General features: G+C 40.9%; 1 protein-coding gene and 1 pseudogene across 1 annotated transcript in view; one reads left to right on the top strand and one right to left on the bottom strand.

Moving 5' to 3' along the window:
• Positions 1–3,182: 3,182 nt before the first annotated feature.
• Positions 3,183–14,924, bottom strand: part of Adgb (androglobin) — a 132,588-nt gene continuing 120,846 nt past the window's right edge. Inside the window, exons 34-37 of the mRNA XM_052169749.1 lie at positions 13,467–13,634; positions 7,828–7,918; positions 7,010–7,193; positions 3,183–3,603 (exon numbers count right to left, since the gene is read on the bottom strand). Of these exons, the coding sequence (XP_052025709.1) occupies positions 3,415–3,603; positions 7,010–7,193; positions 7,828–7,918; positions 13,467–13,634 (632 nt within the window). The 3' untranslated portion in view covers positions 3,183–3,414. The remainder of the gene's footprint in view (positions 3,604–7,009; positions 7,194–7,827; positions 7,919–13,466; positions 13,635–14,924) is intronic.
• On the top strand, positions 9,504–12,158 carry LOC127674195 (eukaryotic initiation factor 4A-I-like; annotated as a pseudogene).

The raw sequence follows: 14,924 nt of genomic DNA, 5'->3' as shown, positions 1-14,924 counted from the left end.
CTCTCGTTGCTCTCAGGCATAAGATGCTAAATAGGAGATTCTCCCTAAAAATTCACTCAGAGGACGGTGCCTTACTGTGCATGCAGACAGAAACAGTCTAAGCTTGATCAGTCTAACTCTCTTGCTTTCAGGATGTTTGACTTAGGGTATCCATTGCTGTGAATAGGCACCATGACCAATGCAACTCACATAAAGGCAAACACTTAATTGGGGCTGGCTTGCAGTTTCAGAAGCTTAGTCCGTTATCAGCATAGCAGGAAGCAGGGCAGCATGCAAGCAGCTATGGTGGTAGAGAAGGAGCTAAGTGTTGATGCAAAGGCAACCAGGAGAGACTCTTCCAGGCAGCTTGGAGGAAGATCCCAAAGTCCATGCCCACAGAGACACAACTCCAACAAGGCTACACCTCCTAACAGTGCCACTCCCTGGGTCAAGCACATTCAAACCACCATGTTTGAATACAACCAGGACATTATCAAGGAGCTGCTAAGTGAAGCAACAGAATTCCTTGGTTTAAAGGAGGCATCCATGAAACCTGCTATGGGTATGGTTCCCAGGTTTCCAACAGGCTGCCAGGTACATTGTCAGAAAGGGGGCATGTTTATTGCCCAAGCCAATTGCAGTCCCAGGCTGCTAAGCTATTTCATACTTGGCTATCAAGTATGAAACCATCAGGGGAAACTAAGCAGGCTCCAAGCCCTCGAGGTCAGTCATTTCCTCTACAAAAAGTATTTTCTTCTTTTTCATAGTGGACATTATTCAGAACTGAGAAAGTACAGATTCTCAGACTCCCACAGCCTGGGACATTTACAGGTCACGGTATGAACCAAATACATTGTATATTTCTTCCTTTCTAGTGTTAGGCTTCTCTAGGGCCTTACTTGATATGTAACTTTGGAAGGCTGCCTCACTGCTGGATTTTATCATGGGAAATGTTGCCCTTTCTTGTGGACTATGGCTGTAATGGCATTTCAATGTGCACAGATTCATGGTGAGATCTCTGTTGACCTGGTTTGTCTGATGCCGCTGCCACTCTTAGCTGGTGCTGCCACAGGACCCAAAAAGGGATATCCTTAGGCCAGTTATGGGTGGTTATTAGTAAGCATGTGGGAGGATGAGTCTAGCTAAAGTCCTCTGACTTGTCTGCTCCCTGGCCAGAACCGACTGGAGCTGCGGGTACAAGCAGACCATCTAACTGAGGCCTCCCTCTTGTTGATTCTGACTTCTTTTCGGTCTAGTATCTCTGTTGGGAAGAATCCTCGACCAGTGGGGTCAAAGAAGTTCCTACTTCTGTTGACCTGCTATTGCTCATTAGGAAAAGAAAGTGTCTGAACATGCAGAAAAAGAAAGCCCTTCCTCTGGCCACTGGCTAGTGGTGAGGCACCACGTGGTGGTCTTTACTTGTGATATCAGTTTACCAAATATTGAAGTATCCAGTAGCTTCTTGTGTTTCTTCTTGTGCCAAGTGTGAGTAACCAGAGTGTGGAAACACAGATTCAGGCTTCCACGAGTGTAGGCCATAAGGTGGAAACAGTTTCATGAGGCTTTTAAAAATATAGAACCCAAAAAAGTCATGAATCAATGCATTTTCCAAGATCATTGGTGGAGACAGCAGAACGGAGAAATTTCTTCTGTGTGTCTTCGAGGCTAGGTGGTGACACTCTTAGCTTTGGGATCAATAAATGCTAATGGTCTCCTAGCTGAACCAGAAAGGTTTAACCTTACACATGTCAGCCCTGGTTAGTACTGGGATGGGAGCCTGTGTCTGACAGTCAAAGGGATGTGAACAGACGTGGGTAATGAGCAGCTATTAAGAGAATAAAGTTTGCCCGTAATACTTTATCTTTGGCTTGAAGCATTCCAAGTATCCGCAGTTATCAAGAACTAAACTGTCAATCAGCCTTGTAGAATCTTGGTTGAAGTGTGGGTGTGGCTGTCTTTTTATTTTTATTTTTTCCGGGAAACTCACCTTGCCCCGATCATTTGTTGAAGGCTTCCTTTTTCTGTCTTTAATTCTTGGTACCCTTGGCCGCTTGGCCACGAGCATGTAGGCTGAGTTAAATGCTTTAAACAAAGATTTTCATTGTGAAAATAACCCCCAAGCATCCATCAAAGTGAAGCGATCTGGAGAAAAAAGCACTCTGGTGCCTTCCATCGGTAGGCTGTGCTGGAAGCTTCTGGAAAGAGACTTTCCCACTTTTCTCCCCAGACAATCTGCTCAGTGCATTTAAAAAAAAAAAAACAAACAAACCCCAAACAAACAAAAACAAACAATCAAAAAACCCGATGCATATGAATTGCCTCTTTTACAGGGAAAAAAATGTTGCTGAGAGTGTGAAAGGCTCACGCTTGTGATCACAGTCTCTCTGCCGGGTCCCCGTGCTCAAGACCAGGCTCTGAGCCTGACCCCTGTCAGTAGCACTGGAGCCATTTTGCCCAATTGTGTATTATTTTACTAAAGTTCAGCTTTAAAAAAAATAGTGTAATTATAAAGAATCCATATTAATCTTCTAAAACATTTGAAATTGGAAACAGCTTCTTTTAAGGACAATACATACCTACCTTCATTGATTTTGTTTCTGTTTTTTTCAAAAATAATCCTCTTGTCTTATTTAAGATCTCAGTTTGTCACTGGTTAAACATTCAGGGGCTCTGCAGTTAAGAACACTGCAGTCTTTCTAGAACACCTGCTATCACCTTCTAGAACCAATATAGGGTAGAACATAGTACTAGGGGATCTGATGCCCACTTCTGGCCATTGAAGGCTCAACACGTATGCAGACATACACACAAATACATACAAACATAATTAGAAATAAAATGTCTCAGCGGATACAAGGAAGTTGTCATGAACGTCTGTCGCCCTGAGCTGGAGTTCCCCAGAATGTCTGTTTAGGGCCACATGTTAGCACCACGTCAATCCTAGTGCTCCTTTGCTGAGGGGAAAGCGGGTACAGAATTATCTCATCTGGAAGCTTGGGGCCCAGGCAGCTGGGCGTTCACAGTGAGCGGCAGGAAGTAGATGCCCTGCTCAAAGGATTACAGCCCTTCTCCAAAGTGATTCTGCCCACTAAATGCATAGCAGGCAAGTACACACACACACACACACACACACACACACACACACACACGCTACATGTGAATTTATTTTAATGCAGGAAGTTCAGAGTGAAAACCGCAGAATGTTATTTACAGCCTAAGGATTTATTCACAACTTTAACGAAACTAGAACATTTGAGAAGCTAGTGCCTTCAAACCCTTTGTAACCAAAACCAACATGTTTACATTAAACTATAGAAACCATGAGCGAGGAACATTTTCTCCGGTTTCAATTGATCTAACGTTTGATGAAGAAGCAACGTGATCGCTAGTGCATCCCGCACTATCCCTCCCCGTGGCACAGCGCAGTGCGGGGCGTCACTTTTTCTTCCCTCCTTTCTTCTTCTTCTGCGGGTCGGAAGCCGGAGACTTCTTCTCTGCCTCCACCTTCACTGCAGCCTCCTGAGCTGCCAGCGCTTCCATCCTCAGGCGCTCAGCCTCCAGCAACTTGTTTCGGTATTCCTCCCGGATATCAAGGATCTTCTGCCGGGCTTCATCTACAGAGTCCTGTTCCAAGACAAATTCCACACCTGTCAGTCTCACTGAGAATAATGCGGAAGAACCAGAAAGCAAGCAGCAAACAAGCGAGCAAAAGTGAATACTTCTTTATTCTTTCCTGATGCCAGCAGACTAATGGGGAAAGTCACAGGACAGGAGCTAGGTTTGTCCTTTATCACTTAGAAATATACAAAACACAAAACTGTGATGCATGGCAAGTGAGATTTTAACGTGGAGTAAATGACAAAAAAAAAAAAAAAAAAAGTAAGTACCAGTGAGGGAAAGAAATGTATAAAGGTAGAGAAGCTGGTAGCGGAACTTTGCTTTGAGTGAGTTCTGGGTCAACCTGTCAGTCGCATAGCAACTGTGTGCAATAGATCACTCGCTTGCCAGCTGTATTCTAGCTCTGACAAGATATATCGGAGCTGGTCGGGCCTTCTGAGTAAAAGTACCTAGCCCACTATCTTCCTCTCATTCTAGGAGCAGTACATCACAGTACATCATCTCGGACACTGGCCAGCAGCGTGCAGCTGGATTCGAACTTCTTGTTTCTGTTGCTATTTAAGAACCGCTTTGCTATTGGCTCTTGGTTCTTGGTTCACTGGATTCATATTACTAATGCTCCCTTTCTCCCTGGCCGACCTCTCATTTTCTCTTTCCTCTCTGAATGTGGTGGAGGCCTCACTGTTGCTTCCTGCTTCAAGCCCAATACAATGGAATAACAAGGATTAGTGGATTGATTCTAACACAGAGAGAACATTCTCAAAAGGTAAGCATTCTCTTCATCCTGAATTGTTTGAGGTTTTTATTCCTCCCCGCATTTCTGCAACTGGCATGATTTTATTGAGAGGCTGGCATCGCTGGATGTCAGAGTCAGACTTCAAAATGCTTTTGATGAAATAAAACTATGATAACAACCCTAAAATTGGATTCCTAAAGTGAACTTCATGGGTACAAGATGACAGCGCTAGCTAGGGAAAAAAGAACAAGACATAAACATCTTAGGGATGTATGTGATATCAGTCAGGTGATATATGCCAGTAAACTTGAGGGCTTAGTTTTTAGAGAGTTATTTTCTCCTGCTTGATAAGAAATGTGTTACTGTTGGATTTCTCTTTAAGTGGCTACAGTCAAAAAAAGGTGCCTTTTTGAACCTCACTCGCGAATGACCAGGCTCTAAATTCACCGTCCCAGTAAATATGTTTTCTCTACATCACCCTTGTCTATTGCATTGACTCAGCTACTAAACACAAAAGGACAAGTGACCTTGAAATTTCCTATTTCTGATAATCCATGTTTTATTGGACCTATGCAATTTTAACAATAATTCATCATCGGTTCTGACTCAGTTTTTTTGAAACACGATTCCCTTTCTTCCCTTTCAAGCATAAGAATAAAGCAGAATAAAGGTCTTCTCCAGGAGAGACAGACTTTAAATGCATTTATATTTCTAGTCTATATTACACTTTCATGTTAAACTGTAAGGAAATACATAGGTAGGAATATAACTTTAAAAAATCAAAGCGAGGCATGATTATGCAATTGGTACAATGGATAAATACTTCTCCATTCTTTCTCAGGGTCAAGTTAACCTCTTGCCATCGGTTATCAGATTTGTCCTGAAACAAAGTATCGGTAACCAGGATGCTTGGCTACCAGAAACAATTGCTTTAAGGTGCTTTATGTCCCACATTCAACCAAAGTTGGCTACATCCTTGAAGCTGTAAGTGGCCACGTGGTTTGCTTTAACCAATGAAATGCAAGTTGCAATGGTGTATTTCTGGACTGAAATATCATGGCCGAATTGCCATGCTTAGGTCAGCATGGTCCCTTATATAGCCTTATATATTATATATCACTGTCATTATAGTCACAGGAGAGTTTTCTGCATGAGATCTCTTTCAGCCATATACAGTGTCTTAATACGCAGAAGAAGGACCCGACTGAGCTGCATTAGACATGTTCTTAGAATGAGACATGCCAGGGTTGATAAGCCAAAGATCCTGAAACAGATCTGTCTATTGTTTGCTCGGATTTTTCCCCCAAAGTATTGCTTAATTGATGTATTCCCACTCCGTTAAGTATTATCTTTGATTTTGTGGGACTATTGGTAGGGTGAGGTAATTAGAAGCCATATATGTGCTGGACAAAAAGTCATAGGACCCACAGCGACAAAAAGCAAAAATCACCATCTTTTATAAGAAACAAGTTTGCCAGATCCCTGCCTGCATCAGACACTGAAATGGTGAGATTGTTTGTTACCAGAGAATAAAACAGTTCATCCTGAATGACAGGTCCCTTTGGTTGCTAAAGACAGAGCATATCAAAGAAGGTCAAAGATAGATAAAATGCTTAAAAAGTTCTGTAGCACTCAGGGCCTGTGTGTGTGTGTGTGTGTGTGTGTGTGTGTGTGTGTGTGAGAGAGAGAGAGAGAGAGAGAGAGACAGAGAGAGACAGAGAGAGACAGAGAGAGACAGAGAGACAGAGAGAGACAGAGAGAGAGATAGAGAATCAGAGACAGAGAGACAGAGAGAGAGAGTCTACCTGTATGTGTAGGTATGAATGTGTGTATGTGTGTTTGTGTGTCTACTTGCATGTATATATATATATATGTATATATATACACATATACATATATATGTGTATAACATGTGTATGTGCATGTGTGACTGTGTGTATGTGCGAGTTTGTATATATGTATGTAGTGTATGTATGTCTACATGAGCATGTTTGAGAGTATTTGTGGGTATGAATGTTAGGGAATGTGGGTATGTGTTAGGGAAGGAAGAGGAAATCAATAAATCCCTATCATCACAGATAGCCATCCTTATACATTTACTGTGTCTCTCCATTTCTAGAACCACAGTCTTTTTTTAAAAATTAAGCTAGGCCTTCCATGGCACAGAAGGCTTTTCCTTGGACTGTGTGTGTACAGAGTACCTCAATGTAGCTGCAGAAATGGGGCAGGAATAATGGCCACCCACAAGGATGAGTTGTGGTTTTGATCTGCAGCTTTTAAACACATGTAAACCAAATAAATATCGTTCTATTGCATTTCATTTCTCTTTATCACATCATGGGACCCGCCTGCTGGGCCTCCGGGGTATCCTGCATGAATGCTGAGAGCAAACAGGAAGATTCTAAAGTTGAGACAGCCAATCTGTCTCAACTCAGGTGAAGTAGTGTCCCCCAATAATTTTCTGCATTCACCTCATAAGGTAGATTTCTATTATGACAGGTTAGTGGGGTTTTAAGGAGACTATGAATGGATAAGATAAGTCCTTTCCTTTCTGGGAGGTGGTAAATTGTAGAGTCAAATATTGAGACTTCTTTCTTCTCAGATGAGTAAGCCTGCTTTTGTTTTACTATTTCAAATGAACTTGGCAAATGTTGCCATTTACACTACTAGACCTACCCGCATCCCCCCATACATCTCCAGAACCTCATCCTTTAGCTTAAAGCGTTCTTCCTGATCGATGTCTCTGATGCTGAGGATCCGGGAGCGGTACTGCCGGAACTGGTGGATCTCTTCCGCCTTCTGCATCGCTTGCTGCTTATTCAGTTCGTCTGTCTGCAGCACGGCCTCGTCAGTCGTTTTCCTTGATGAAGAATGTCAACAAAATGAAAAAAAAAAAAAAACAAGCATCATTTTAGAACTTGAAAGTAAACATTATTTCAGAATGCAAAGTAATTTAGAATTGTGTTAATAATGAGTCAGCCCAAACCTGATGGATGGCAGAATAAAACATTGACTTTTTAAAACTGGGTTAGTACTGTATACTGACTCATTGATATTTTAATAAAATATTATGGAGAATGTCAGTAAAGTCAGTGACTGTGAAACTATGAGTGTTTTGTGGGGTTTCCTTCTGAATTTATCTAGTTAGAAAATGCGACATTATCAAATATATAAACATACATGATAGGCCTTATTAGTCATATTATTTAGTTCTGAAGAAAATATAATTTCACGAAATAATAGTAGTGGGTATTGTAAGGACTTTATGTAGGTCCAAAGGATTTTTTTTTACAAAAGTCATGTAAATGAGTTGGGGTAAAATAATGAAACATTTGACAAATTTAAGCTTCAAAAATTATGTAGCTCTAGAGCCTTACACAGAATTAAGACATAATAGGCATTTAATTTCAACTTTTTGGTTACTTAGCAACTATCCACTGGGATCTATGAACACACTTATCTGTATGTATTTGTACATGTTATGTACAACTTACCGTACATAATGACTGAAATCCAAAAACTCTAGTGCTTTACGAATTTGTTGTGGAGAAGTTTCCAAAATTGTCGGAGATCGTGGTCGGGGAGCTGTTGAAAAGCAAAGTACACAGGCTTCCAGAATTAAATAACCAAAGCGCTATTGTAGCTCCTCATTGAAAGCAATGTTTTCTGTTAGGAACACCCCTGAGATTTTGTTATGATTTTATTGAAATACTCCTATGAATTATATTATAGTTAGCCTCTTTTTTATGTACATTTATGTATAGCTAGATGAAGAAAATAGTAACTTTTTTCCTAATTACAGTTAAATGATGGAGGAAAAAGACTCTTAGCTCAAATTACAAAGTTTCATTGTCAACAAGTTAAATGAAAATTTAAAGAGTTTTAGAAATGTCTGGCAGCCATGCTAAGCACTATGGTAGAATTTAAATGTTCTTAAGACACAGTGTTGTACCTCTCACTGGATTAAGCCATGTATAAAAATAAGCACAGTAAAGATTAAAGGGACAATTTTTACTCCATATACCCATAGGGAGCGGATAGGAAGCCTTTGGATGATAGTGACCTTTGACTCTTCCAACCCCTATGTCTTCAAAATAAAAAGAAGGCATAGTTTACATGCAAAACCAAACCAAACCCATCCAACACATGCAAAACCATTGCACATAAAGGGAGCAATGCAATACATTAAATAAATCTGTTAGGTTCTTTGATCATAAAAATCCAACGCCAAGACCTTCACATTATTCAAATGAGCTTCCCAACTATCTATTGCTATGGCGCTCCCCCACCCCACCCCCAAGCTTGGCCACCTTTAATCTACATCACTGAATCTGGTTTTTGTTTGTTTTTCCTGGAACTCTCCAAGGAACAGGAGTGGGTTGGGTCACCTGGTAAAATTACAGTTACCCTCTTCAGCGACTTTCAAACTACAGTGGGCTTCGGTTTCTTTCTTTGTTTTCGATGTTGCAGCATGCATGCCATAGGGTGCACCGGGAGGTCAGAGGTCAACGTTTGGGAGTTAGCTCTCACCTTTCACCTTCTTGAGAGAGTTTCTCTTATTTCTGATGCTGTACATGCTCGAGGCCAGCTGGCCAGGGGTCTTCCCTCCCCCTTGTCCTTTCTCCACCTCCCAACCTCAGGGACACTGGGAAGACAGATGCCGCCTACCACATCTGACTTTTTAATGTGGGAGTGAACTCAGGTTGTCAGACTTATATGGCAAGCAGGTACTTTATCCCACCAACCCAACTCCAGCCCGCTACGCAAAGTCACTGTTATTAATATCACAATAAAAGTAGAAATGACAAAGAAAAAAAGTCTTTTCATCTCAATCTCTGTGCTTTCAATTCTTAATCCTAAGCGGAGTTTAGAAATATTGGGAACTATTCTGCTTACATTTTACAAATACACACATATCTTCCCCATGGTCAATATTTCCCAATTTCTGTTACCTCCCAAACACCAAGGGTTACTTTAAGGTTACTCTAGGTCTTATATACTGTTGGGTTTTTATAACTGTTGATAGTCTTGTATTGACATATCATTGACAGTACATTCACTGACCTGGAAGGACTCCAGGCACTTTTATATTTCCCCCATACATAGCCCACTCAGCTACTGATCCTATTGATACCTTTTCCAGAAGGCAACAGTGTCATAATTGTAAGATATGAAGGTATGAAGTCTTTCCTGATCACTCTACTTGCCTTTTCATACTTCATGTTCATTTCTCAATGAATAAGACAAAGGCCATATGGATACCAATTTAACATTACTGAACAGAACAGAGTCAAGAGAAGTATCTTTAAGGTCTGGAATAAGGTAAAGATTTTTTACTTTCATTGCTTTCATCCAACAAAGTCTTTGGAGGCCTTACCAGAGCAATTAGGTAAGAGGAAGAATAAGAAATCTTATTTAAATTGGAATGAAATGATCTCATTGCTGTTTGCAGATGAAATGTGTCTATATACAGAACTGCTAGAGCTAGTAAATTAGGTCACAAGACCTTCATGCATAGGTTTGTAAAACACTGTATGCATTGTCTGGTTACCATAGGACTGGGCTTCTGATTGGCAGGTTTAGTTTGGCCCAGCCTCTCTGTTTTCTTGTCCTCCATTCTGTTCATGTAGCATAACCTCTTTAATGATCTTTTGAACTATAGTTATATCAATGGTTTGATTCCTACTTAATCACAGTGAATATTTTAATGTACTGTTGTATATGGTTTGTCTGGGTTTTAAAGACATACTACTTTTTAAAAAATATTTTTATTTTTATATTCTTTGTTTATATTCCAAATGATTTCCCCTTTCCCAGATCCCCCTTCCCCATTTGTCCCATAAACCTTCTTCTCTCCATCCATTCTCCAATCACCTCCCTCCTTTTTCTCTGTCCTTATATTCCCCTCCAATGCTAGATCAATCCTTTCCAGGATCAGAACCCTCTCCATACTTCTTCATGGGAGTCATTTGTTATGCAATTTGTGCCTTGGGTATTCAGAGCTTCTGGGCTAATTAATATCCACTTATCAGAGATTGCATTCCATGTGTATTCTTTTGTGATTGGGTTACCTCACTTAGAATGATATTTTCCAGATCAAACCATTTGCCTAAAAATTTTGTGAATTCATTGTTTCTAGTTGCTGAGTAGTATTCCATTGTATAAATATACCACATTTTCTATAGACATACTACTTTTTAATTACATGTATGTGTGTTGTGTGTGGGGAAGATGGTAATCTGCACATGAGTGTGTATATGCCATGAAAGTCAGAAGGAAACATCTGATTCCCCCTCACTGGTTGTGAGCTCGAAGGCATAGATTCCAGTTCTAAAGCTCAGGTCCTCTTTGGGATCAGCAAGCACTCTCAAAGTCTGATCCAGCTCCCTGGTTTGTCAGCTTTGGTTGAGAATTTTTTGCTCATCTAGCTTCATCAAGGAAACTGGATCTTTTGTATTGTTGTATCTGTCTGTAACGCCACAGAATAAGTGTGAATATCTTAAGAACTCATGTTGTCTAGATCCTAAGGATCGTGTCTGAGAGTCAGGATTCTCGGTCCAAAGACAATGGCCCCAATGGAATGGAGCCAGAAGGCATCATTGAGAGTAACTGGAATGAAATTATGGATAGCTTCCATGACACGAATCTCTCAGAACCGCTCCTCCATGGTATAAATACCTAAAGGCTTATGGTTTTGAGAAGCCATCCAGCAGCAAGCGATTCTTCTTTGTATCACCAGTTATGGTGTGATTGTTCAAGCCCAGTCTGGGACTGGGAAAACAGCTCCATTTTCCATATCAATTCTGTAGCAGATTGAATTAGATCCAGAGTCCACTCAGGCTTTGGTTCTGGCACTCACTTATGATTGATTCGGCAGATAAGAAAGGTGGTTATGGCGATAGGAGACTACATGAATGCCTCTTGTCATGCCTGTATTGGGGGCACCAGCATGAGTGTTAAGGTACAAAAGCTGCAAATGAAAGCTTTCCATATCACCCTGGCAGGGGTTTGATATGCTTAACTGGAGACACCTGTCCCCCAAATACATCAAGATGTTCATACTGGATGAAGCAGATGAAATGTTAAGCCTTGGGTTCAAGGATCAGATCTATGATATATTCCAAAAGCTCAACAGTAACACAGAGGTAGTTTTGCTGTCTGCCACAATGTCTTCTGATGCCCTTGAGGTAACCAAGAAGTTCACGAGAAACCCCATTCAGCTTCTTGTCAAGAAGGAAAAGTTGACTCTGGTTGGTATCTGCCAATTCTACATCAATGCAGAACAAGAGGAGAGGAAGCTTTACACCAGAAGGAAGGTGGACTGGTTCACTGAGAAGATGCATGCCTGGGATTTCACTGTTTCCATGATGCATGGAGATATGGACCAGATATGTTATCATGAGGGAGTTCTGGTCTGGGTCTAGCAGAGTATTAATTACCACTGACCCATTGGCTAGAGATATTGATGTGCAGCACTTTTCTTTAGTCGTTAATTATGACCTTCCTACCAACAGGGAAAACCATGTCCACAGAATCATTCAAGTGGTTGGTATGGCCGGAAGGGTGTGGCTATTAACATGGTGACAGAAGACAAGAGGACTCTTCGAGACATTGAGACTTTCTACAACACCTCCATTGAAGAGATGCCCCTCAACCTTGCTGACCTCATTTGAGGGGCTGTCCTGCTTGCTGGCCCTAGCCCGGGGTTCAGTCCTGGGGGTGCCAAGGAAAAGCTGGAGGGGGAGGGAAGGGAGTCAAGGGATGGACATCTTTTTTGTTTTGCTCTCTCTCTCTCTCTGAATAAATGTCACTTTTTGAGACAAAAAGAAAGAAAAGAACTCATGTTGTATGACACAAATCTGATTCAATACAAATCTACTTACTTCTGTGATTCTCCACCCCATCTTAAGATCTAGTGTAACTACTCATTTGAATTTTGATTTTTAGTCCTTATTTCATTTATCTGTGCTGTAGTTTTTCTTTCTGGTCTCCAGACTCTAGTTCTGTCTCTGTAGAGATGATGATGGCGAGGTTGCTTTTTGAAGATGTTCCTGCCAACAGACTCCACTCTCAGCACTGCCTTGGTTATGTCCTGGTAGTTTTGCTATGCTGCTATTTTCATGTTTAACAGTAGTTTTCACAACACACATTTGCATTTACACGTCATGCAATCAGGGTAAGAAGCATTTTTCTTATGGTGCTCTTGTTCCTTGGCCACCATTTGTACTATTACTGGTACGTCGGTTATGTGTTGGAAGTCAAAGTACAGCTTTCCAATTACTCTTCTCAAATCAATTTTTAAAAAATTCAGATTCAGAAATATGATTTTCATTTCTTCAGACATATATAAAATGACCTTTCTTTGTAGATATGAATCAGTTTCTGAGGTTATTTTCTCTTAATCCAGATTATTTCCTTTGATACTTACTTGAAGCTATTTAATGTAAACTCATATTCACCAGTGTTTGAATTCAGGAAGATTCACCCGCCTTCCTGTAAACACCCCCTTCCCCCCACTACATACTTTTTTGCTTTTTGCTTTTTTTTTTTTTTTTTTTTTTTAGTGCTGAAAATTGAATTTAGAACATTGCATGTGCTAGGCAAATGCTCTACAATCGAATCATACACCATCTCCTATTTTGGCTCAAGTTTTTAAGGTTGGATTTTACTTAAGAATTATTAGTCAACAGCATTTTCTTTTAATTTTCAGCATTTGCTGTAGACATTGGGGAGGGGTGCAATTGGAGAAATCTAGATTAATACGCCAGGGAGACATGCTGTGTTTCCAGCTCCTCTTTTGAGGCTCCCTAATTTCACATGTATTCGTTATAATCTGTGACAAAGTGTTATTTCCAAAGACAGATGTATGTGTTACCTTACCAGCAGGACCAGGACTCACCAGCAGTTATAACCTGTGGCATAGTGTTATTTCAAAGGCAGGTGTATGGGTTACCTTACCAGCAGGCTCAGGACTCACCAGCAGTTATAACCTGTGGCATAGTGTTATTTCAAAGGCAGGTGTATGGGTTACCTTACCAGCAGGCTCAGGACTCACCAGCAGTTATAACCTGTGGCATAGTGTTATTTCAAAGGCAGGTGTATGGGTTACCTTACCAGCAGGACCAGGACTCACCAGGAATCTCCTTCCGTAGTGGCTCCTCTTTCGCTGCACTCTCACTGCTTGAGGATTTTGTCAGGCCGCTGAGGGTCTTGGTCAATTGCCACTTCTTCCACAGCACACTTCCTGCTGCGACTGGTGGCAGTTCTTTGAAGTCTGCATCTTTCCCAGTACCTAGTTCTCCTATAGCACAATGTATATGTTCCTGAAAAAAAAATTACTTGCACTCTGCTAAGTCCATGCAAACAAATCTAACAGGGCTTGTTTGTAGGACCCAGACGTGGAGGCCATGATTCCAAAGCTTTGCAGTGTGTTACCAGGGCACAAGCACCATTCGCCATCTGAGATGCCATCACGTGATGTAGCTACTGTAGGCTCATGTGTGAGGTGTGCCTGGAAGCCTCTTCAGGATAAGAAAACCACATCCAATTGGAGGCCTTAAAAATTGGGACAAGTTTGACAGAGCAGAGGTCTTTAAGTGTTAGGACCACTGTACATAAACTAGTCACTTCTCTTTGGGAAGGGACTGGTGAGTCTTGGTACTTATTGAAATCGTCTTAAAATGAACTGAAAAGCAATCTTGGTTGTGAAGATCCTAATGCTGGGAGAATGTTCCCTAGCAACAATTCTAATAGTGACTCTTTGGCCATGAAGAAATCATACAAACCAACCTCAACTCAGGCATTAGCCATGTGTTATTCTACTTTTCACCCATTGTGGGTTATCCACTTTTCACATATTCTGATTTGAATGAAATGAAAAGATTTGGGGTGTGAATTGCTTCTGCCTCCAGTGGTACCTGGACATAGTTAAGTTTGGCTATACATGTGACAAGACAATGGATCAAAGGAGGGCCAGGTCTGCATGCCTTCTGGGCCTGTTGTTTCTCACAAACTTATAACTATTACTGAGACATTCTCCATCTTGGAAATCAGAATATACATCAATGGGTTCGTATAAAGGTGTAAAATAAAATATAGTTTGTCTTCAGCATTTCTTGGTGCTATATCCATGGATTCAGTCAACTAACCATTGATCAAGTATTTGTTAAGGCAGAGCTGGAGAGATGGCTCAGTTTTTATGAGCACTGAATGCTCTTCTAGAGAAGCCAAGTTTGATTCTCCAGCACTCATGGGAACTGTCTATAACTATAGTCTTAGGAGATTTGCTGCTGTCTCCTGGCCCCCTTGGACACCAGACACATATGTGGTACATAAACATACATGCAGGAAAAAAAGCACATATAGACATAACATAAAAATTAATTAATTAATACAACGTTTTAAACATATATAGTTAAAGAATGACTAGACACCCAGGGAGGTAAAGTAATGCTTGCTGTGTAAGCCTAGTGACCTGAGTTCAGCTCCTGAAATCTGTGTAAAGGGAAAACCTGACTCCATATAAATGTCTGTCTTCTGTATGCATAGTGTAGCAACCCTCTAAACAGCATGCACAAACACATAGTACAAT

Source organism: Apodemus sylvaticus, chromosome 23, assembly GCF_947179515.1.
Source record: "Apodemus sylvaticus chromosome 23, mApoSyl1.1, whole genome shotgun sequence".
NCBI lineage: Eukaryota > Metazoa > Chordata > Mammalia > Rodentia > Muridae > Apodemus > Apodemus sylvaticus.
Note: the sequence above shows the minus strand (reverse complement) of the source record. Positions and strands in the feature narration are given on the sequence as shown.